Raw genomic sequence first — 23,246 nt, 5'->3', positions numbered from 1 at the left:
TGATGCAGACCAGAGAAAGACGTTTGTCTTGTTTACATCAGGGTCCATACTAGCCCCTTTCGTGACTGTGCTGCACCGAGTGAATCCACAGTCACTTGCTCCTCAATGGGAAACCAACCTAGATTTACCCTGAAGGACTGGTTCTGGCCGAACCGTTCGTTATACAAGTATCACAGAGACATTACAAATGTGCTCACAGTTGCACGAGGGTTTCGGACAGAGATACGGGATGGTGCGCAGGCGCTGTGATCACCCAACGGCGGAAATAATGCCGCTTTGAGCAGTTTATAAAAAAATATTAAAAATATTTATTAGCAACGCCGAGCTTTCAAACCATCCCGTATCTCTGTCCGAACATATACAGAAATAAATACAGTAAAAACATACATGACATCATGACATTTATGGCATAGGGACATACATGACATACAGGTATATACTGTAGTACTGTTACATTTGTGACATATACGATATGCAAATAATATACAGTACTGTTACCCAGAGATCCTAACAGAAAATATTATATATATATGATGGGGATGAGACTGTACATTAGGAGGAGGGGGGGGGGGGGGGGGGTTGGACATTTACGGTGGCCAGTTTCGAATTGCAGTCTCCCGTAGGTGCTCTTTAAGAGCGGTTTTGAATGTGGGCAGGGGTAAAGTGGGTTTTAGGAGTGAGGTTAAGCAGTAGTCTGACCAGTTTGTTTTGTGATGTTTGTAATCTTGTTTTTAGTGCCTTTGAGGTGCTTTGGTACCATGAGGTGCAGGCATATAGTCGTAGTACCCTTGAATGAGTACTGAGAGTACCCATGATTTTTGTCATTTTGTTATCGTGAAATTGGTATTAAATTTTATTCTGAGTGGCATTAAAAAGTCTTAAAGCCTTAAATCTGACTGGGCTAAACCTGCAGATACCCTGGTTATTTTCAGCCCAATTTATTCATTTCACTGCAAACCATCTGATCAATATATCACCCATACTACATAAAGCATTTACTGACGATCACGTAATTATAAACGCCCCCCCCCCCCTTTCCTCCGTGCATGATGACGCATAACGTATACGATTATATACAGTTGAATTTTTTAATATAGCGTGTCTAGGGAATAAACGCCAATCGATGCATTTAGGTCTATAACTCACGTTCTAGGAATTACTACAGAAAATGATAAAACATACTTATATTCTAGAAGGTATTTTTGTATGAATGTATGAATGAAAAAGTATAACGTTCCTACATCCTGAACAATAGATAATCGATGTTGAATGCAGGCATTAAAGTGTTCCGTCTCAAGACGGATTTCCGTCAATTTGATTGGGGAGATCCGTCAATTTGATTCGCAGTCTAACGGAATTGACTACCTGGTATAATATGATTTGTAGATGCATACAGATTGAAACAAAATTGAGCCAATCAGAGGCGCCAAATATCATGAAAAGGGAATTTTTTCTACCGAGGCGGCGCCAAGCAGTCATCACTCAGGGACTCGAGTGGTTGCAGCTGGAGGCTATTGGGCGAGTGACATTTGCGAGGTCTGTCCGCCACATGGCAGGGTAACAAAATAGTTGTGTCCCCTGCTGTGGTTGTGAGTATAGTATACGTTTATTAGCTTAACTCCGTAGCAACATCACACAGGTGTATCTGTAGACAGTCTCATCCCCACCGTATGTATATTTTTTCCTACCACCCACCCCCTCCTAATGTACAGTCCCGGACTTTCCAGTGAATCATAGTGTCCTTTTTTTCATTTTCCCAGATGCACCATGCACCAAGGATCCAGCTGATTACTGCCAATCTGGAGGATTGTTCCTTATCTGCTCTTCACTTGTGCCACTGATTCATTGACCTTTTGTGGTGTGGTATGTTTTGATTTTTACTTAGTAATACACTGTATAGTTGGGATTCTGAATTAAACAGTATAATGTTCAGATATATTATGGAGCCCCCAGGGGTCGGGAGAATATTGTGGAAAACAATATAAAACTGAAATGGTAAAGCTAAAAAACTGTAGACCTGACCACAACCCCCTCGGTTCAACAGCACAATATGTTGCTTTCTCCGCTTTTAAAAGTTGAAATCATCTGATGACATTGAAGGGATAGTTCAGAATTGTGGACATAAAGTTTAATTTACTACTTGGCCATTATGTTATGTTCAATGGACTGCACTTATATAGCAATAGCGCTTTTATCCAAAGCGCGTATGGCCTCTCATTCACCTATTCACACACATTCACACACCAATGGTGGCAGCTGCCATGCATATTGATCCATAAATAGTGTTTAGATTGTACTTCTATAGGTTTTTAACTTTACATACTGTATTTAAACATTACATTTGAACAAACACTGCAAGCTAAAGTTTTAAATCATTTGAATCTGTTTTATACAGCTCACTTGCTTCCAAAATAAAGCAGTTTTACAATCCTGAGCGTTTGTTAACACTTGAAGCTTTTTGTTTCTAACAATCTGTACAATAAAAGTGTCTGTCTGATTAACTTTTAGTGGTGCCAATTTATTGAAGGAGTTTGATTGTAACAATTTAGGAAAGATCTGTAAAATAACAGTGTTTCTCTGCTGAGTTTTTAGTGGCATAACTTTATTGAAGGGGTTTGATTGTAATAAGTTAGGAAAAACCGGCCAAATAACAGTGTTTCACTGTGTTTCATCGTAATAATTTTGGAAAAACTTGTGGAATAACAGTGTTTCACTGCTGAACTTTAAGTTCTGTCCCTTTATTGAAGGAGTTTGATTGTAACAATTTTGGAAAAACCTGTAAAATAACAGTGTTTCACTGCTGAACTAAGTTCTGTCACTTTATTGAAGGAGTTTGATTGTAATAATTTTGGAAAAACCTGACAAATAACAGTGTTTCACTGTTATGTCACTTAATTGAAGGTGTTTCATCGTAATAATTTTGGAAAAACTTGTGAAATAACAGTGTTTCACTGCTGAACTTTGAGTTCTGTCACTTAATTGAAGGAGTTTGATTGTAATAATTATGGGAAAACCTGTAAAATAACAGTGTTTCACTGCTGAACTTTAAGTTTTGTCACTTTATTGAAGGAGTTTGATCGTAATAATTGAGGAAAAACCTGTGAAATAACAGTGTTTCACTGCTGAACTTTGAGTTCTGTCACTTAATTGAAGGAGTTTGATTGTAATAATTATGGGAAAACCTGTAAAATAACAGTGTTTCACTGCTGAACTTTAAGTTCTGTCACTTTATTGAAGGAGTTTGATCGTAATAATTGAGGAAAAACCTGTGAAATAACAGTGTTTCACTGCTGAACTTTAAGTTCTGTCACTTAATTGAAGGAGTTTGATTGTAATAATTATGGAAAAACCTGTGAAATAACAGTGTTTCACTGCTGAACTTTGAGTTCTGTCACTTAATTGAAGTAGTTTGATTGTAATAATTATGGGAAAACCTGTAAAATAACAGTGTTTCACTGCTGAACTTTAAGTTCTGTCACTTTATTGAAGGAGTTTGATCGTAATAATTGAGGAAAAACCTGTGAAATAACAGTGTTTCACTGCTGAACTTTAAGTTCTGTCACTTAATTGAAGGAGTTTGATTGTAATAATTATGGAAAAACCTGTGAAATAACAGTGTTTCACTGCTGAACTTTGAGTTCTGTCACTTAATTGAAGGAGTTTGATTGTAATAATTATGGGAAAACATGTAAAATAACAGTGTTTCACTGCTGAACTTTAAGTTCTGTCACTTTATTGAAGGAGTTTGATCGTAATAATTTAGGAAAAACCTGTGAAATAACAGTGTTTCACTGCTGAACTTTGAGTGCTGTCACTTAATTGAAGGAGTTTGATTGTAATAATTCTGGGAAAACATGTAAAATAACAGTGTTTCACTGCTGAACTTTAAGTTCTGTCACTTTATTGAAGGAGTTTGATCATAATAATTTAGGAAAAACCTGTGAAATAACAGTGTTTCACTGCTTAACTTTAAGTTCTGTCACTTTATTGAAGGAGTTTGATCGTAATAATTTAGGAAAGACCTGTGAAATAACAGTGTTTCACTGCTGAACTTACTTAATTGAAGGAGTTTCATCGTAAATGTAGGGAAAACCTGTGAAATAACAGTGTTTCACTGCTGAACTTTAAGTTCTGCCACTTTATTGAAGGTGTTTGATCATAATAATGTAGGAAAAAACCTGTAAAATAACAGTGTTTCACTGCTGAACCTAACCTGTCAATTAACAGTGGTTCTCTGTTCTCTGGTTCTCAAATAATAAACAGAATTATCTGTAAATGTATTGCTTTTCCACTTTATTTTAATTATTTCAATGTAAATTCTACAGTAAATCTCTGTCGCCAAGCTGCCAGACTTCTACCGTTTTTTTTACCGATTTTTTTCTTACAGACTCTAGGAGGTGCCCACATGGCTCTAAATGTCCTGGGGCAAGATAATGAATGAGTGAATGTCACCAAACTGGTTGCATGATTTATTTGGCAAGTGAACTCACAAAGGACTTCCTTATTCATGGAGGATATAAGCCAGTGGACACACACTGAGGTTCTGCACACTTCACACTGACAGAAGAGAAGCACAGACAGACCTACTCCAGACAGAACGACCTGAACGGTGATACGACTATATTAATTATTATTATTATTATTATTATTATTATTATTATTATTATTATTATTATTATTATTATTATTATTATTATTATTATTATTATTATTATTATTATTATTATTATTATTATTATTATTATTATTATTATTATTATTATTATTATTATTTTTTTTTTTTTTTTTTTTTTTTTTTTTTTTTCTTTTTTTTTTATATTAATTATGATGAGTTGCAACTATATTATGTATTTTTTACATGTTTTATATCATTGCTATTCATCAAGGATTACTGCAAGGTACTATAGCGCTGGTTTTCATCCGATTTTATATCAAATAAAATAAATAAAAATGTTCCCTGTAATAGAATAGTTTGAAAGACTGAATCCACAGGGATTAGAAAATGTTGTTTGTGGACAAAAATGTTTATCTGCATAACATTTTTAGGTAACTGTCTGGTGCAATATAGGACCTTTTTTGATTGATTAACTTTTTTATTCAGTGGGACCATTTTAAACTAGATTCTACTAAGTACAGAGGTTACCCAAAATGATCTTATACAGGATAGCACTGAACGTAGTTCATCTGCAGTCATGATGAGAGAACCTCTAAAGAATTACTGGTAGCCTAACACTTTCTATGAATACCATTAGTTATAGTGCATTATAAATGCACTCTTAATGAATCATAATGCACTCGTTCTCTGAACACGTATAAGATACTAGTGCTTATATTTCATTATACGTTGCATCTATAATGCCTTATGACGGTAGCCAAAATACACCAGTAAGGATTACATAAATTAGATAAGATATTCCTTTATTGATCCCCTTGGGGAGATGCAGGTGTCATAGCAGCATGGGGGGTGGGGGGAGGGGAGGTACAGGTATGGGCAGGGAATAGTAGAAGACATAAATAAAGGCAATACAATTATAGTAGGGATAAAAATAAGCAGTGTAAACAATATAATTAACTCTGACTATAAGCATATGAGCAAGTAGGCAGCATAATGAAAGGTGCAGATAGGTATGCCCTATCACTTATACGTTACAATAAATATGGTCAATAACACTAATCTGAATATATACTATGAGTAAATAAAGTACATGAGAGATGTACATGTACATGTGCTTATATACATGGTCATAGCATATTACGAAACGATGAAATGATGAAACGATGATGCACTATAGCAATGGTATTCATAGAAAGCATTATTGAATTGTTGTACTTTTCCAGGATGTTTGGATTAAAGAGGTATTCCACTGGAATTAACTTTTAGGTTGTAATTATGCAAACATTTTCCAAATAGGGGTTTTGAGTTAATGAAAGCTCCCAAAGTAAGAGACATTTAACCGTATAACATCATCCCATTGCACTGCATGAGATGGTTGAAAGACAGTGACATGGACAGTGATGATAATGTACCTACTGTATAGAGTATCCTGGATGCAGTGTTGTAGTACTCGAGTGATCTCTACTGATTTTCAGGACTTGTGACTCGACTTGGACTTGAGCACTGATGACTCAGGCATGGACTTGGACTTGAGCATTGACTGCATTCAGACTCGGAAGGTGCAGACGAGGACTCAGACTTGTTAATTGATAAATATTTTATTCAGTCATTTCTTTTTTTATTTTGTGTAATAGGCCCTAATTATTTGGCATACAATATTGACGGTTAGTGCATTTGTTTGACTATTGTGTCACAAAGTAAATAAACTCCCTTTGAAATTGTGACCGCTGTGTCATTTATGTTTAATGTAGACCTTTTTTTATTTGTATGTCAGCTCTTCGACTGCCAGAGTGGAGTGGACTCAACCAGTGTTGCGTTGCTGATTTCAAAGCTGGTTGCACAATGTTTTAATGACGCCACGTGCATGCGCGCTCCCGCGCATTCGCATAAATGTTCCCTCGCATACGCACGGACTAAAGACAATGCCTAATTGCCTCTACGAATGGAATGTAACACATTTCATTCACAAGTTTTGTGTGAATGTATCTGAGGACGTATTAGAACACACCTGACGACCTGCGCCATTGATATGCAAAGTAGCCTGCTGGGTACTTAGCGAGTTGGCGCACCCGTCGAGTGCAGCGCATTCCTGTGTGCACGCGCGTGCACATCCGTGCACCCCTGGACTCAACCTTGATGACTTGGCCTCGGACTCGGGTAATGGGGAGTCGACTCGGACTCGACTTGGGCTCTTCTTCGGTGACTCGGACTTGGACTCGGACACGAACATAATTTATAGAAAAGCAAATGTGGAGACATGGGAACATGGCTGGTCTGAATGAATGAATGAATGAATACGTTATTTAACAGATTGCAGAATGGGTACAATACAGTACGGCTCAATACACACAATTGTTAAGGGGATGCAGACCAGAGAAAGACGTTTGTCTTGTTTACATCAGGGTCCCCAATTTTCAATTCATAGTGCATGGTCATAAAATGTTCGTTCAACCATCTCAGTCAGTGCAGTTTGATGATGCCATAGGTTTGAGTTCTCATATAAACGCTAAAACTGAGAGAAAATAAATCTTGGCACAGTTCAGGAACATATTCCTATTTTGTAGAATCAGTTTAAAGAAAAGAAACATGTATTTAAATATATTATGTAATTCTCTCTCTCTCTTTCTCTCTCTCTCTTTCTCTCTCTGCCCCCCCTCTCTCTCTCCCTCTCTCTCTTTCACCCCCCCTCTCTCCCCCCCCTTATCTCTCTCTCCTCTCTCTCTCTCTCTCTCTCTCTCTCTCTCTCTCTCTCTCTCTCTCTCTCTCTCTCTCTCTCTCTCTCTCTCTCTCTCTCTCTCTCTCTCTCTCTCTCTCCCCCCCCCTCTTTCTCTCTCTCTCTCATGGACAGACACAGTGTAGTGAGGATGAAGCTGGCTGTATTTCTTCTCCCCCTGTTGCTGATTGTCTTGGCCCAGCCACCCGGCCTGAATGGAGAGGTATGTGAAGGTGGAAAGAGCCTATAATCTATGAGGGGGTGGGTCTTGGAGCAAGACCGATGGCTTCAAGGTGAAACACCTCACACTCTTTAAAGGGGAACGCCACCTGCATTGATATCAGAGGTTGAAGAGGAGCTGCCACACGTTCAAAAATATCATCTAGTTTTACTGAACATTCAGATCCGATCAACTTTTGAAATCCCATTTTTTGTGATCCAGGATCAGACAACTCTACCAGATTGTGTCCCGGTATTTCAAAGCAATTTAGGATAGGATCACCCTGATCCAGATCCAGACTTTTCATGATTACTAGATCCTGAATATCACTGCTTTAATCCTACAATTCTCCATCTAGTGGATATGAAAAATAATACAAGGAAGACAAGAGACCACATTGCAGAGACATCTATAATGTCTAAATATAATTATATTTTTAAATACATAAAGGACATAAAGTCATAATGGAATTGTAATAAAGAAAATACTCCCACTAGGGTAACAACAAAAAAAATCCTTCAAAGGCAGCTGGATCATCCAGGCGTGCTTTGAGGAGCTGAATTGAATTCTAAATACGTTTTCAGTTAGCTGAAGGTGACGACCGATGATGGACTTCTTTTTGTTGAAGATATTTTTTCTGTAATCTAAATTACATTTGTGATTGACAACTTTGTTGTGATACTTTTATGAGCATAAACTTTTATGATTTGCCATGAAGGCTAAACATTTTGTATTATTTCAGTCAACAAACGTTCCCATCTTATTTATATTGAAACATATTTTTAAATAAATTGTATAGTCGATTTTGCTCTGGTAATCCAATCTACTCCTCTGGTGGGATCAAGATAATCCAGTTTTTTGGGATCAAACTGATCCCAATCCTGTGTTGTCGGTTTGAACTACCCATTTTGAAGATTTGATCCAGATTAAAGCTTGGATTTGATTCTCTGATCTGATCGGATATCAAAGTGATCCTAATCGTGTAAAAGTTTTGAACTACTTGAGAAGTACCATCATAGGAACTGGAAGTTAACATACTGAGTATTTAGAGTAGAAGGGTTATAATTAATCATTAATTATAACGTCAAGGTAGCGATAGGACAGAGCGACAGAAACAAGCGTCCGACAGCAGGAAAGCAGGAAGTAAGTACATTGAGGTACCACCCGCCCCTTCCTGTAGATTCTGCTGAGTGTCCAATGATGCGTTGTTTTTTTCCGTAGCCGCATTTTGCGGAGACGCTCTCTGATTGGCCACTGACTGACGCTCTCTGATTGGCCACTGTCTGTGCTGAACTGTGGGTCAGCTTGATGCCCCTGTTGTGTGGGCTTGTGTGGAGTGGGAGTTCACATGTATTTAGTTAATAGTAGGGATGTCCGATATTATCGGCCGACCGATATTATCGGCCGATATCGGCAGTAAAATGTGATATCGGAAAATATCGGTATCGGTTTAAAAAAATAAAAAACAATAACAATATTTGTTATGTATATATCCAGTGAAATTATTAGTTACCTGAAATTATTCAGTTTTTTGGACGGGGAAACCCTGCATATATCGGTATCGGTTGATATCGGTATCGGAAATTAAGAGTTGGACAATATCGGAATATCGGTATCGGTAAAAAAGCCAATATCGAGCATCCCTAGTTAATAGCCTTGTTTTGTTGTACTGGTTGGTTTTACCAGTTGCTTACCATGTGAGTGTTGATTGTGTCCTGTGACACTAGGGTCATTTGAAGGGTTGTTTAGTTATTGTTTAGTCTTATATCCTTGCCTTGGTAGTTTGTCTCCTTGTATATCCCTGTTTTGTTCTCCCTTACCGTATCCCTGTTTTTTCATTCCCCTTTATTTTAATAAATCTAATTTACTTTGGAAAACATGTTATTCTTTTTTTCGAAAGGAAACTGGACTCTCCCAACAAGCCTGCCTGCCTGACATCCACAGCGCACTGAGAGACATGACGGCTCTGATGACGGAGCAGAGGGTCGAGCTGAGACACACACAGCTGGAGCTGCAGGCGGTGACAGACAGGCTGAGGGACAGTGAAAATCAGTTTAAAGGTTTTATTGTGTTTTATTGTGTTTAAAACAAATTACTTTCACTGAAACATTTTAAGTAGGGATGTCCGATATTATCGGCCTACCGATATTATCGGCCGATATCGGCATTAAAATGTGATATCGGTTGATATCAGTATCGGAAATTAAGAGTTGGACAATATCGGTATATCGGTATCGGTAAAAAAGCCAATATCGAGCATCCCTAATTTTAAGGAAGAGCTTTAGAACCTTTAGAACAAACATTTATTTAAAAGAAATTAATAGAAATATAATAGAAAAAGATAATAGAAATAAATATTTATACTGTATATAAAAACGAAGAAAGATCTTTGGTAATGCTTTACTGACCACAAACTGATAGTGTTATACGAATATTCATAATTGCTCATAATGCATTATTAACTTGCATGATAATTCATAGTGTCTTATATCAATAACCAGAATAAATCACAGCCACGGTGGGGCAGCTCCAGTTTATTGCATGAAGACACAATAATGTGTTATAAAGAGACCTTCTCAAGGTTAATACACTGTTATGTATGTTGTGTATAACAGGTTATAATCCATTATAGCTGTCAAGAAAGATAAAAGTGTTATTTCCTTTCTCAGCTGCTCTTAAAACCAGTGAGTTGCGGGCGCTGCAGAGACAGAAAGGTACGGGATTTGAATGTAAAAGTGCATGTGTTAATTTGTAACTTCACAGTCTGCTACAGAGTGTTGATATTTCAAGTGTGTGTGTGTGTGTGTGTGTGTGTGCGTGTGTGTGTGTGTGTGTGTTTATGTATGTTGTGTATAACAGGTTATAATCCATTATAGCTGTCAATAAAGATAAAAGTGTTATTTCCTTTCTCAGCTGCTCTTAAAACCAGTGAGTTGCGGGCGCTGCAGAGAGAGAAAGGTACGGGATTTGAATGTAAAAGTGCATGTGTTAATTTGTAACTTCACAGTCTGCTACAGAGTGTTGATATATTTTAAGTGTGTGTGTGTGTGTGTGTGTGTGTGTGTGTGTGTGTGTGTGTGTGTGTGTGTGTGTGTGTGTGTGTGTGTGTGTGTGTGTGTGTGTGTGTGTGTGTGTGTGTGTGTGTGTGTGTGTGTGTGTGTGTGTGTGTGTGTGTGTGTGTGTGTGAGGCAAACAGGTGGCTTTCTCAGCCTCCCTCTTGGTTTTAGGATATGGATACAGTGTTATATGAATTTTCATAATTGCTCATAATGCAACTTATATAACTTATGTCTTGTATCAATAACCAGAATAAATCACAGCCACGGTGGGGCAGCTCCAGTTTATTGCATGAAGACACATTAATGTGTTATAAAGAGACCTTCTCATGGTTAATACACTGTTATGTATGTTGTGTATAACAGGTTACAGTATAATCCATATAGCTGTAAAAAAAAAAAATTAAGTGTTACTTTCTTTCTCAGCTGCTCTTGAAACCACAAAGAGACAGAATGAAGGTAAGGGATTTTAATGTAAAATGTGTTAATTTGTAACTTCAGTCTGCTACAGAGTGTTGATATTTCAATGGTGTGTGTGTGTGTGTGTGTGTGTGTGTGTGTGTGTGTGTGTGTGTGTGTGTGTGTGTGTGTGTGTGTGTGTGTGTGTGTGTGTGTGTGTGTGTGTGTGTGTGTGTGTGTGTGTGTGTGTGTGTGTGTGTGTGTGTGTGTGTGTGTGTGTGTGTGTGTGTGTGTGTGTGTGTGTGTGTGTGAGGCAAACAGGTGGCTTTCTCAGCCTCCCTCTTGGTTTTAGGATATGGATACAGTGTTATATGAATTTTCATAATTGCTCATAATGCAACTTATATAACTTATGTCTTGTATCAATAACCAGAATAAATCACAGCCACGGTGGGGCAGCTCCAGTTTATTGCATGAAGACACATTAATGTGTTATAAAGAGACCTTCTCATGGTTAATACACTGTTATGTATGTTGTGTATAACAGGTTACAGTATAATCCATATAGCTGTAAAAAAAAAATGTAAGTGTTATTTTCTTTCTCAGCTGCTCTTGAAACCACAAAGAGACAGAATGAAGGTAAGGGATTTTAATGTAAAATGTGTTAATTTGTAACTTCAGTCTGCTACAGAGTGTTGATATTTCAATGGTGTGTGTGTGTGTGTGTGTGTGTGTGTGTGTGTGTGTGTGTGTGTGTGTGTGTGTGTGTGTGTGTGTGTGTGTGTGTGTGTGTGTGTGTGTGTGTGGCACATGTGTATGAATGCACATGCAATCTTATAACCAGTGTTCATTTCGTCAGCTATTTTTGTTTTAGTCATGTGTCAAATGCTCTTTTTAGTTTTCATCATATTTAGTCACCCTCATTTATTTTCCGTTTAGTCAGTTTTAGTCAACTACAGGTCTGAACATTTTAGTCTTTGTTTAGTCTCGATTTAGTCTTTTTCGTTTAATCTCGCCACTCAGTTACAGCCTCATAGATTGGCGTGAGCAAAAAAAGCTAATGTTAGTGCTAGCTGGTTAGACTTATGTAAGCTATTTAATGTGTTCTATTGTAGTGGATCAACATAATGTAGCGATCCGTCATGCAGTAATGTAGGGAAGAAAGAGGGGAGTTTCCTTTTATGTATGGTGCTTTATTTCCAGCTCAATATGGGGTTTTACAGGTTGATGATTCCCTTCTCATACACAACACAGCTGCCTACCTAATACGCTAGCTTCACAACAACAACGTAACATTCTGTCCTTCCTCCCATATCTCCCGGGGGGAAACAACACCCCCAGCATAACAGCAGAGTCCGGTAAACAACGTGGAGGAGGTATTGCCTTCATGTTTAACAACAATTGGAGCGATCCAACTAACGTGAAGGAATTATCCAACCACTGCTGCCCAGACCTGGAATATATAACCATCAAGTGTTGTCCTTTCTTCCTCCCGAGGGAGTTAACGGCGATCATCCTTGTAGGAGTGTATATTCCACCGCAAGCCAGCAACAACGTCGCGCTCTCCAGACTCCACGACGAGGTAAATAGAATACAAGCGGCGAACGTTAACGCCGCCATTTTGGTGCTGGGTGATTTCAATAGCGCCAATCTGAGAAAGGTATTACCTGACTTCTATCAGCATGTGACTTGCAACACCAGAGGCGGTAACATCCTAGATCACTGTTACACGCAATTTAAAGGTGGCTACAAGGCTCATTCTGATAGTGGCTTTGGTAAATCAGATCACGCGTCCATCTTTCTTTCACCAATGTACAAACAGAGAATCAAAAGTACTCCTGTAGTCTCGCAAGAGGTGCAGAAATGGGATTTGACGTCAGAGGAGACGCTCCAGTCTGCGTTTCACTGCACAGACTGGAATGTGTTCCGCGACACAGATAACATTAATGTCTACACGGAGACAGTGCTGGACTATGTTTGTACTTTGGTGGAAGAAACAATCCCCACTACCAAAATGAGAGTTTACCCAAATCAAAAACCCTGGGTAGACAAATCCGTCCGTGAAGCTCTGAGAGAGCGCACCAAAGCATACAACGACGGCCTAGTGGCAGGCAACATGAATGACCACAAGGTGGCGCGATACAACGTAAGGAGGACAGTGTCAGAGGCCAAACGGCGCTACAGGGATAAAATTGAACTCCAGTTTGAACAAGCTGACTCTAGAGCTATGTGGCAGGGGCTCAAAACGATGACAGACTATAAAGGCGCCTCCCTCAAACTGAACAGTGACATCTCCTTAGCAAATGACCTCAATACCTTCTATGCGAGGTTTGATGCTGGTAATAACAACACCAGCTCACAAGCCACGGCAATGGGGGGGGGGGGGGGGGGTCGGCTGCTGATGGAGGCGCAGTGTTCAGGGTAACAGAGCATGAGGTGAGGCGGACCTTTAAAAAAGTGAATATCAGGAAGGCAGCAGGTCCGGACGGCATCCCCGGCCGCGTCCTAAAAGTCTGTGCCGACCAACTGGCCCCAGTATTCACTGACATATTTAACCTGTCCTTAGAACAGGCTGTCATCCCCACCTGCCTGAAGAAGTCCACTATTATCCCTGTACCCAAAAAATCCAAGCCTGCTTGCCTCAACGACTACCGCCCTGTAGCTCTCACCTCCATAGCCATGAAGTGCTTTGAGAAGCTAGTAAAGGGCTACATCTGCTCCTCCCTCCCCATCAACATGGACCCCCTGCAATTTGCATACCGCCCCAACAGGTCCACGGAGGACGCCATAGCCCATGTGCTGCACACAGCAGCATCACACCTGGACAAGAGGCAGGGGAACTATGTGAGAATGCTATTCATCGACTACAGCTCGGCATTCAATACCATAGTCCCCTCCATACTCATAGCCAAGCTCAGGGACCTGGGCTTGAACTATGACCTCTGCCAGTGGGTCTTGGACTTCCTGACTGGCAGACCCCAGGTGGTGAGAGCAGGCAACTGCACCTCCTCATCCATCACCCTCAACCCTATCCAAGCTCCGGGAGGGTCATCAAAGAGAAGTCGCCTATTCTCAGTCCTTGCCCCACAATGGTGGAATGAACTACCCACCCCAGTTAGGACAGCCGAATCACGTCCAATCTTTCGCCGTCGACTAAAGACGCACTTCTTCAACCATTATCTGAATTAAAAAAAAAAAAAAAAAAAAAAAATCTAACCCTAACTAACCGTACTGTCATGCACTTGTCCTAATAAACTAACCTACACTGTAGCACTCAACACTTTGATGAACATTGTTACTCAGCTGATAGAGTTGTGCCCTTCCTGATGGCTTGTCGTACAGAACTTGTAAGTCGCTTTGGATAAAAGCGTCAGCTAAATGACTAAATGTAAATGTAAATGTAAAACATAGGGGCCCCCCAGGGCTGTGTTCTGAGTCCCCTCCTCTACTCCCTGTACACACACGACTGTGTGGCTCAGCGGAGTAGCAATACAATCATCAAATTTGCTGACGACACAGTGGTGGTGGGCCTGATCTCTGCCAACGACGAGAGGGCCTACCTGGAAGAGGTCAAGGTCCTGGCGGGATGGTGCCAGGAAAACAGCCTCTCCCTGAACGTCAGCAAAACAAAGGAGATGATTGTGGACTTCAGGAGGTCGGGGGTCAAGGACTACAGCCCCCTCAGCATCGACGAGGCACCGGTTGAGAGAGTCAACAGCTTTAAGTACCTCGGAGCCTACATATCCGAGGACTTGACATGGACCACACACATTGACAGTGTTGTGAAGAAGGCACATATCGAGCATCCCTAATTTTAAGGAAGAGCTTTAGAACCTTTAGAACAAACATTTATTTAAAAGAAATTAATAGAAATATAATAGAAAAAGATAATAGAAATAAATATTTATACTGTATATAAAAACGAAGAAAGATCTTTGGTAATGCTTTACTGACCACAAACTGATAGTGTTATACGAATATTCATAATTGCTCATAATGCATTATTAACTTGCATGATAATTCATAGTGTCTTATATCAATAACCAGAATAAATCACAGCCACGGTGGGGCAGCTCCAGTTTATTGCATGAAGACACAATAATGTGTTATAAAGAGACCTTCTCATGGTTAATACACTGTTATGTATGTTGTGTATAACAGGTTATAATCCATTATAGCTGTCAAGAAAGATAAAAGTGTTATTTCCTTTCTCAGCTGCTCTTAAAACCAGTGAGTTGCGGGCGCTGCAGAGACAGAAAGGTACGGGATTTGAATGTAAAAGTGCATGTGTTAATTTGTAACTTCACAGTCTGCTACAGAGTGTTGATATTTCATGTGTGTGTGTGTGTGTGTGTGTGTGTGTGTGTGTGTGTGTGTGTGTGTGTGTGTGTGTGTGTGTGTGTGTGTGTGTGTGTGTGTGTGTGTGTGTGTGTGTGTGTGTGTGTGTGTTTATGTATGTTGTGTATAACAGGTTATAATCCATTATAGCTGTCAATAAAGATAAAAGTGTTATTTCCTTTCTCAGCTGCTCTTAAAACCAGTGAGTTGCGGGCGCTGCAGAGAGAGAAAGGTACGGGATTTGAATGTAAAAGTGCATGTGTTAATTTGTAACTTCACAGTCTGCTACAGAGTGTTGATATATCAAGTGTGTGTGTGTGTGTGTGTGTGTGTGTGTGTGTGTGTGTGTGTGTGTGTGTGTGTGTGTGTGTGTGTGTGTGTGTGTGTGTGTGTGTGTGTGTGTGTGTGTGTGTGTGTGTGTGTGTGTGTGTGTGTGTGTGTGTGTGTGTGTGTGTGTGTGTGTGTGTGTGTGTGTGAGGCAAACAGGTGGCTTTCTCAGCCTCCCTCTTGGTTTTAGGATATGGATACAGTGTTATATGAATTTTCATAATTGCTCATAATGCAACTTATATAACTTATGTCTTGTATCAATAACCAGAATAAATCACAGCCACGGTGGGGCAGCTCCAGTTTATTGCATGAAGACACATTAATGTGTTATAAAGAGACCTTCTCATGGTTAATACACTGTTATGTATGTTGTGTATAACAGGTTACAGTATAATCCATATAGCTGTAAAAAAAAAAATGTAAGTGTTATTTTCTTTCTCAGCTGCTCTTGAAACCACAAAGAGACAGAATGAAGGTAAGGGATTTTAATGTAAAATGTGTTAATTTGTAACTTCAGTCTGCTACAGAGTGTTGATATTTCAATGGTGTGTGTGTGTGTGTGTGTGTGTGTGTGTGTAGGTGTGTGTGTGTGTGTGTGTGTGTGTGTGTGTGTGTGTGTGTGTGTGTGTGTGTGTGTGTGTGTGTGTGTGTGTGTGTGTGTGTGTGTGTGTGTGTGTGTGTGGCACATGTGTATGAATGCACATGCAATCTTATAACCAGTGTTCATTTCGTCAGCTATTTTTGTTTTAGTCTTAGTCATGTGTCAAATGCTCTTTTTAGTTTTCATCATATTTAGTCACCCTCATTTATTTTCCGTTTAGTCAGTTTTAGTCAACTACAGGTCTGAACATTTTAGTCTTTGTTTAGTCTCGATTTAGTCTTTTTCGTTTAATCTCGCCACTCAGTTACAGCCTCATAGATTGGCGTGAGCAAAAAAAGCTAATGTTAGTGCTAGCTGGTTAGACTTATGTAAGCTATTTAATGTGTTCTATTGTAGTGGATCAACATAATGTAGCGATCCGTCATGCAGTAATGTAGGGAAGAAAGAGGGGAGTTTCCTTTTATGTATACGGTGCTTTATTTCCAGCTCAATATGGGGTTTTACAGGTTGATGATTCCCTTCTCATACACAACACAGCTGCCTACCTAATACGCTAGCTTCACAACAACAACGTAACATTCTGTCCTTCCTCCCATATCTCCCGGGGGGAAACAACACCCCCAGCATAACAGCAGAGTCCGGTAAACAACGTGGAGGAGGTATTGCCTTCATGTTTAACAACAATTGGAGCGATCCAACTAACGTGAAGGAATTATCCAACCACTGCTGCCCAGACCTGGAATATATAACCATCAAGTGTTGTCCTTTCTTCCTCCCGAGGGAGTTAACGGCGATCATCCTTGTAGGAGTGTATATTCCACCGCAAGCCAGCAACAACGTCGCGCTCTCCAGACTCCACGACGAGGTAAATAGAATACAAGCGGCGAACGTTAACGCCGCCATTTTGGTGCTGGGTGATTTCAATAGCGCCAATCTGAGAAAGGTATTACCTGACTTCTATCAGCATGTGACTTGCAACACCAGAGGCGGTAACATCCTAGATCACTGTTACACGCAATTTAAAGGTGGCTACAAGGCTCATTCTGATAGTGGCTTTGGTAAATCAGATCACGCGTCCATCTTTCTTTCACCAATGTACAAACAGAGAATCAAAAGTACTCCTGTAGTCTCGCAAGAGGTGCAGAAATGGGATTTGACGTCAGAGGAGACGCTCCAGTCTGCGTTTCACTGCACAGACTGGAATGTGTTCCGCGACACAGATAACATTAATGTCTACACGGAGACAGTGCTGGACTATGTTTGTACTTTGGTGGAAGAAACAATCCCCACTACCAAAATGAGAGTTTACCCAAATCAAAAACCCTGGGTAGACAAATCCGTCCGTGAAGCTCTGAGAGAGCGCACCAAAGCATACAACGACGGCCTAGTGGCAGGCAACATGAATGACCACAAGGTGGCGCGATACAACGTAAGGAGGACAGTGTCAGAGGCCAAACGGCGCTACAGGGATAAAATTGAACTCCAGTTTGAACAAGCTGACTCTAGAGCTATGTGGCAGGGGCTCAAAACGATGACAGACTATAAAGGCGCCTCCCTCAAACTGAACAGTGACATCTCCTTAGCAAATGACCTCAATACCTTCTATGCGAGGTTTGATGCTGGTAATAACAACACCAGCTCACAAGCCACGGCAATGGGGGGGGGGGGGGGGGGGGGGGTCGGCTGCTGATGGAGGCGCAGTGTTCAGGGTAACAGAGCATGAGGTGAGGCGGACCTTTAAAAAAGTGAATATCAGGAAGGCAGCAGGTCCGGACGGCATCCCCGGCCGCGTCCTAAAAGTCTGTGCCGACCAACTGGCCCCAGTATTCACTGACATATTTAACCTGTCCTTAGAACAGGCTGTCATCCCCACCTGCCTGAAGAAGTCCACTATTATCCCTGTACCCAAAAAATCCAAGCCTGCTTGCCTCAACGACTACCGCCCTGTAGCTCTCACCTCCATAGCCATGAAGTGCTTTGAGAAGCTAGTAAAGGGCTACATCTGCTCCTCCCTCCCCATCAACATGGACCCCCTGCAATTTGCATACCGCCCCAACAGGTCCACGGAGGACGCCATAGCCCATGTGCTGCACACAGCAGCATCACACCTGGACAAGAGGCAGGGGAACTATGTGAGAATGCTATTCATCGACTACAGCTCGGCATTCAATACCATAGTCCCCTCCATACTCATAGCCAAGCTCAGGGACCTGGGCTTGAACTATGACCTCTGCCAGTGGGTCTTGGACTTCCTGACTGGCAGACCCCAGGTGGTGAGAGCAGGCAACTGCACCTCCTCATCCATCACCCTCAACATAGGGCCCCCCCAGGGCTGTGTTCTGAGTCCCCTCCTCTACTCCCTGTACACACACGACTGTGTGGCTCAGCGGAGTAGCAATACAATCATCAAATTTGCTGACGACACAGTGGTGGTGGGCCTGATCTCTGCCAACGACGAGAGGGCCTACCTGGAAGAGGTCAAGGTCCTGGCGGGATGGTGCCAGGAAAACAGCCTCTCCCTGAACGTCAGCAAAACAAAGGAGATGATTGTGGACTTCAGGAGGTCGGGGGTCAAGGACTACAGCCCCCTCAGCATCGACGAGGCACCGGTTGAGAGAGTCAACAGCTTTAAGTACCTCGGAGCCTACATATCCGAGGACTTGACATGGACCACACACATTGACAGTGTTGTGAAGAAGGCACGACAACGCCTCTACTTCCTCAGGCGCCTAAGGAAGTTCCAAGTCAGTCAGAAGATCCTTAAGAACTTCTACTCATGTACAATAGAGAGCATCTTGACTGGCAACATCACCTCCTGGTTTGGGAATAGCACTGCACAAGACCGAAGCAGACTACAAAGAGTGACACATTCAGCCGAACGCACAATTGGAGGGGGGCTCCCCACCCTCCAGAACATTTACAACAAGCGTTGCAAGGGCAAGGCTAAGAGAATCATTAAAGACTCCAGTCACCCGAACAACTGCCTCTTTGAACTGCTGCGGTCAGGCAAGCGATACCGGAGTCTCAAGGCGAGCACAGAAAGACTCAGAAGAAGCTTCTATCCCCAGGCCATCAGGCTGCTAAACGAACAATGAACACTACACAACAACAACCACCAAACGCACATAGCACACACATCCACACGCACACACTCACTTTAAACAAACACACTGTAGCACCCACTCCACACACTTATAGCACACACCCACTTTAAACAAACACACTGTAGCACCCACTCCCCACACTTTATATTTATTGATGAAGGATTGCACTACAACTCGTACACCTTACTGTAAATTGTACCTAAATTGTACCTCATCCCATTTCTGCTTTGCACTATATAGTACTGTACATTAGTACACTGCATAGTATTGTATACTATATGGTAACTCAGAACATTGTACATATGTCTATACCGAACACTGTGACCTCATTTTCTTCTTCTAAATTACATGCTATACTATGTTATTTGATACTATCTTGTCTAGCACAGTCTCTGGAGCGTAACAGTAAGAAGCATTTTGTATGAAAGTATTCTGTACTTCTGTATGACAACTATTAAAGAAACTTGAAACTTGGTGCCCCTAAGACAGAAAATAAGAAGACCACACACCCACGTAACGATTTTTTGGGCATAAGGGTTCCGCACGGACAATTATGTTCGTTACTTCCCTGTCTGCAAACGAGTTCCTGTTAGCTAGCAAGTAAATACAATTCAAGTTGATGTTGAATAAACATTTAGCAAGATTTTATTTTGCAAACTATATTTTGTGTCGTCGTTTTTAGTCAACGACATTGCATGAATTATTTCGTCATATTAGTGTCACATGATCTCCATTAACGTGACGTCTTGTCTCGTTTTCGTCACAGGAAAAAGCTTTGTTGACGAGCGGATTTAGTCATGATTTTCGTTGACTAAATGAACACTCCTTATAACACATGAATTGCAAGTGATATGTGATGCTATCTTTGTCTCACAGCCAGACAGGTGTCTTTCTCAGCCTCCCTCAAGGCTTCAGGATATGGAAACACAGGGCCTTATAACACTCAGACTACCCTGGTCTACAGACACGTCATCACGAATGTTGGCAACGCTTATAATCAAAACACAGGTATGGTGGATACTAGATGACACAGGTGACAGAATGTGTTCATACTGCAATGTTGCCAGTTATTACTTTGTAATAGTATGTGTAAGATACAACCACAAAGACATGCAAGCAACTGCCATTTGTGTTGTGCATTTTAGCTAAATGTTAGACAGTTTTACCAACAGGACTATCATTGACCCTTACAGCAATTCTGTTGGGGAGATTATGGGATACTCACCAAGAAAAATAAACAATTACTCCTGATAAAGATTAAATAGTATCAAATCTGTTTCTTTCTACACATTGCTTATTGTTTCTGATTAACATGACAACTCTTAAAGGATCAATAGGCGACCACTGATTTTTGGCAACATGTTCGATTTCTTATTTTATCTCGACAGTAATCGATAGTACTAAAAAAATAAGACGTTTGAGACCAAAATGAGAGAAATCTGTCATTGTGGTAAGGGGCAGGAGCTAAAACAACAACACCCAATCAAATGAACGACCAAGTCAAACGATTGGAATGAGAGAGCTGTCTATCAAAACCTTGAGTGACACGCGTGCTTGTTGTGCGTATAACAGTTGCGCTGTACAGAAAGGACTGATCAGGAAGGGCATTGTCAAATTCAGTTTAAAGATTTACGAATATTCTGCCAAAAATCAACGGGCATCTATTGCTCCTTTAATTTACTATAAATTACTTTTAGTTTATCATGCACCGTGATAATGGAAGTATGAGTCCGGTAATGTTAAGGGCTATCGTAAATAACAATTTCAATGTTTCTGTTAGTTGGATTAGAGGAGTGGACACTGATGATCTTGCTTCTCTAACAGGCTCCTTCACGGCGCCAGTGAAGGGTGTCTACCTGTTCAATTTCTTCATCCTTGGTAGGGGAGGAGCACATCCAACAGGGGCTGTCCTGGTTAAAAATGGTCAACATGTAGTCACTGCACACGGACGACAACCTACCGGTTATGTTAGCTCTTCGAATGGAGCCTCACTTCGACTAGAGGCAGGGGATGTGGTGTATGTGCGGCTCAGGGCAAATATGTGGATCTATGACAGTCATAATCACTACAGTACCTTCAGTGGCCATCTGTTGTTCACAGTGTGACGAGGAACATGGAACAGTACTATTATTTCTGTTTACATTTGCATTTGTTCCGTGTTCTGCAACATGTAATATGTACATTACAGATAATTTCATGAACATCCTTTTATACATTTGAAAAGCTCTATTAGGACATGTCTGTCACTTCTTTTTATTATGTATATGGTTGGCCCAGTCTTCAATCTGGGCTGTGTATGTACATGTATATCATAGATTTGCAGATTCTTTATCAAATACAAAATAAAGGGGATTTTTATGAAGAAATGTCTCTTTAAACAATTCTTGGCTTCTGATCAAATGTGAGCAATTCTTTCCATTTCTGATGCATCTTTCTCTGTTGTTCACCGTGTGACGAGGAAAATGCAACAGTACTATTATTTTTGTTTACATTTGCATTTGTTCAGTGTCACGCAAACTATTTAGATAGTTGATGAGCCAAACTGTATGACCCCCAGATCCAATAAAATGTAGGAATAAATAATGCATGATCAACCGGGAGTGATGTAATAATTCATGATCAACCGGGAGTGATGTAATAATGCATGATCAACCGGGAGTGATGTAATAATGCATGATCAACAGGAAGTGATGTAATAATGCATGATCAACCGGGAGTGATGTAATAATGCATGATCAACCGGGAGTGATGTAATAATGCATGATCAACCGGGAGTGATGTAATAATGCATGATCAACAGGAAGTGATCTAATAATGCATGATCAACAGGAAGTGATCTAATAATGCATGATCAACAGGAAGTGATCTAATAATGCATGATCAACTGGAAGTGATATAATAATGCATGATCAACAGGAAGTGATGTGTTACTTGTGAACTCTGTCCACTTTGCAACAAACCAAATATATTTGTCATACAACTGTGTGATGTGAGGTAATATCATTGTTCATACAAAATGGATTCACATTCTTGAAACTTGCAATAGAGGCAACTTGTTCCTGTCATCTACCCAGTAAAATGTTGAGTGTGAAAGTAACAATGAAATGGGGAGATTTGTACGCCTTGGCGGTGGTCCTGCGCTCTAGGCTATACTGAGCGCATTTGGCTTTATCCTGTTTCATCTTTCATTCTTCAACAATTATGAATCTAAATGTATCAATAAAAACACCCAAAGACCATTTTGATTGTTTCTTTAAAGACCCAATCAATGATCCAACTATAAACAACTTGGTAGCCCGTTAGCCCCACCGTAAAAAACTAAATAATAATAATATTATATAATAATATATATATATTATAATATAATATATATATATATATATATATATATATATATATATATATATAATATATATATATATATAATATATATATATAATATATATATATATATATATATATATATATATATATATATATATATATATGAGCTATGTTTTCATTCTCTATATAGTTGATTGATACATGATACACTGATACATTGATACATGAACTACCACTTGACATTCGGTAAATAGGTAAGTTCATATTGTTCTATTGTTATATTGTTGTACATTTATATTGTTTATAATCATAATGTTTGTAAAGACAGATTTATATATATTATATATTTAATACAAGTTTGTTGTTATAGTGCCACCATCTGGCCAAAATCCGACACTGTACAGTACTCCCCTGGCTCCTCGGATGAACGTTCTTGAGATATGCGTGCCACAGACACACACAGACACACAGACACACACAGACACACACAGACACACACAGACACACACAGACACAGACACAGACACTGACACTGACACTGACACA

At 40.2% G+C, this 23,246-nt stretch overlaps 2 protein-coding genes across 12 annotated transcripts in view; both read left to right on the top strand.

Moving 5' to 3' along the window:
• Positions 1–2,495, top strand: part of LOC311226401 (uncharacterized protein) — a gene marked incomplete at its 5' end in the record, with an annotated part of 864,333 nt that extends 861,838 nt beyond the window's left edge. The window contains one exon of the mRNA XM_084311830.1: positions 1,761–2,495. The remainder of the gene's footprint in view (positions 1–1,760) is intronic.
• Positions 2,496–4,465: 1,970 nt separating this feature from the next.
• Positions 4,466–22,615, top strand: LOC311227506 (complement C1q-like protein 2). Of its 11 annotated transcripts, XM_084313189.1 has the most exons (12): positions 4,466–4,609; positions 7,464–7,551; positions 9,449–9,608; positions 10,218–10,262; positions 10,462–10,506; positions 11,031–11,063; positions 11,610–11,642; positions 15,219–15,263; positions 15,529–15,573; positions 16,114–16,146; positions 20,253–20,384; positions 21,201–22,615. In XM_084313189.1, the coding sequence occupies exons 2-12, from the start codon at positions 7,480–7,482 to the stop codon at positions 21,479–21,481; spliced, it is 924 nt and encodes a 307-aa protein (XP_084169315.1). In that variant the 5' UTR covers positions 4,466–4,609; positions 7,464–7,479; the 3' UTR covers positions 21,482–22,615. The 11 variants fall into 11 exon arrangements, with proteins under 11 accessions (XP_084169315.1, XP_084169318.1, XP_084169319.1 ...); XM_084313192.1 differs by lacking the exon at positions 11,031–11,063; XM_084313193.1 differs by lacking the exon at positions 15,529–15,573.
• The last annotated feature ends 631 nt before the right edge of the window (positions 22,616–23,246 follow it).

This window comes from Notolepis coatsorum (genome assembly GCF_963971535.1).
Source record: "Notolepis coatsorum genome assembly, chromosome: 4".
NCBI classification, from domain to species: domain Eukaryota; kingdom Metazoa; phylum Chordata; class Actinopteri; order Aulopiformes; family Paralepididae; genus Notolepis; species Notolepis coatsorum.
This window is presented reverse-complemented; position numbering and strand designations above follow the sequence as displayed.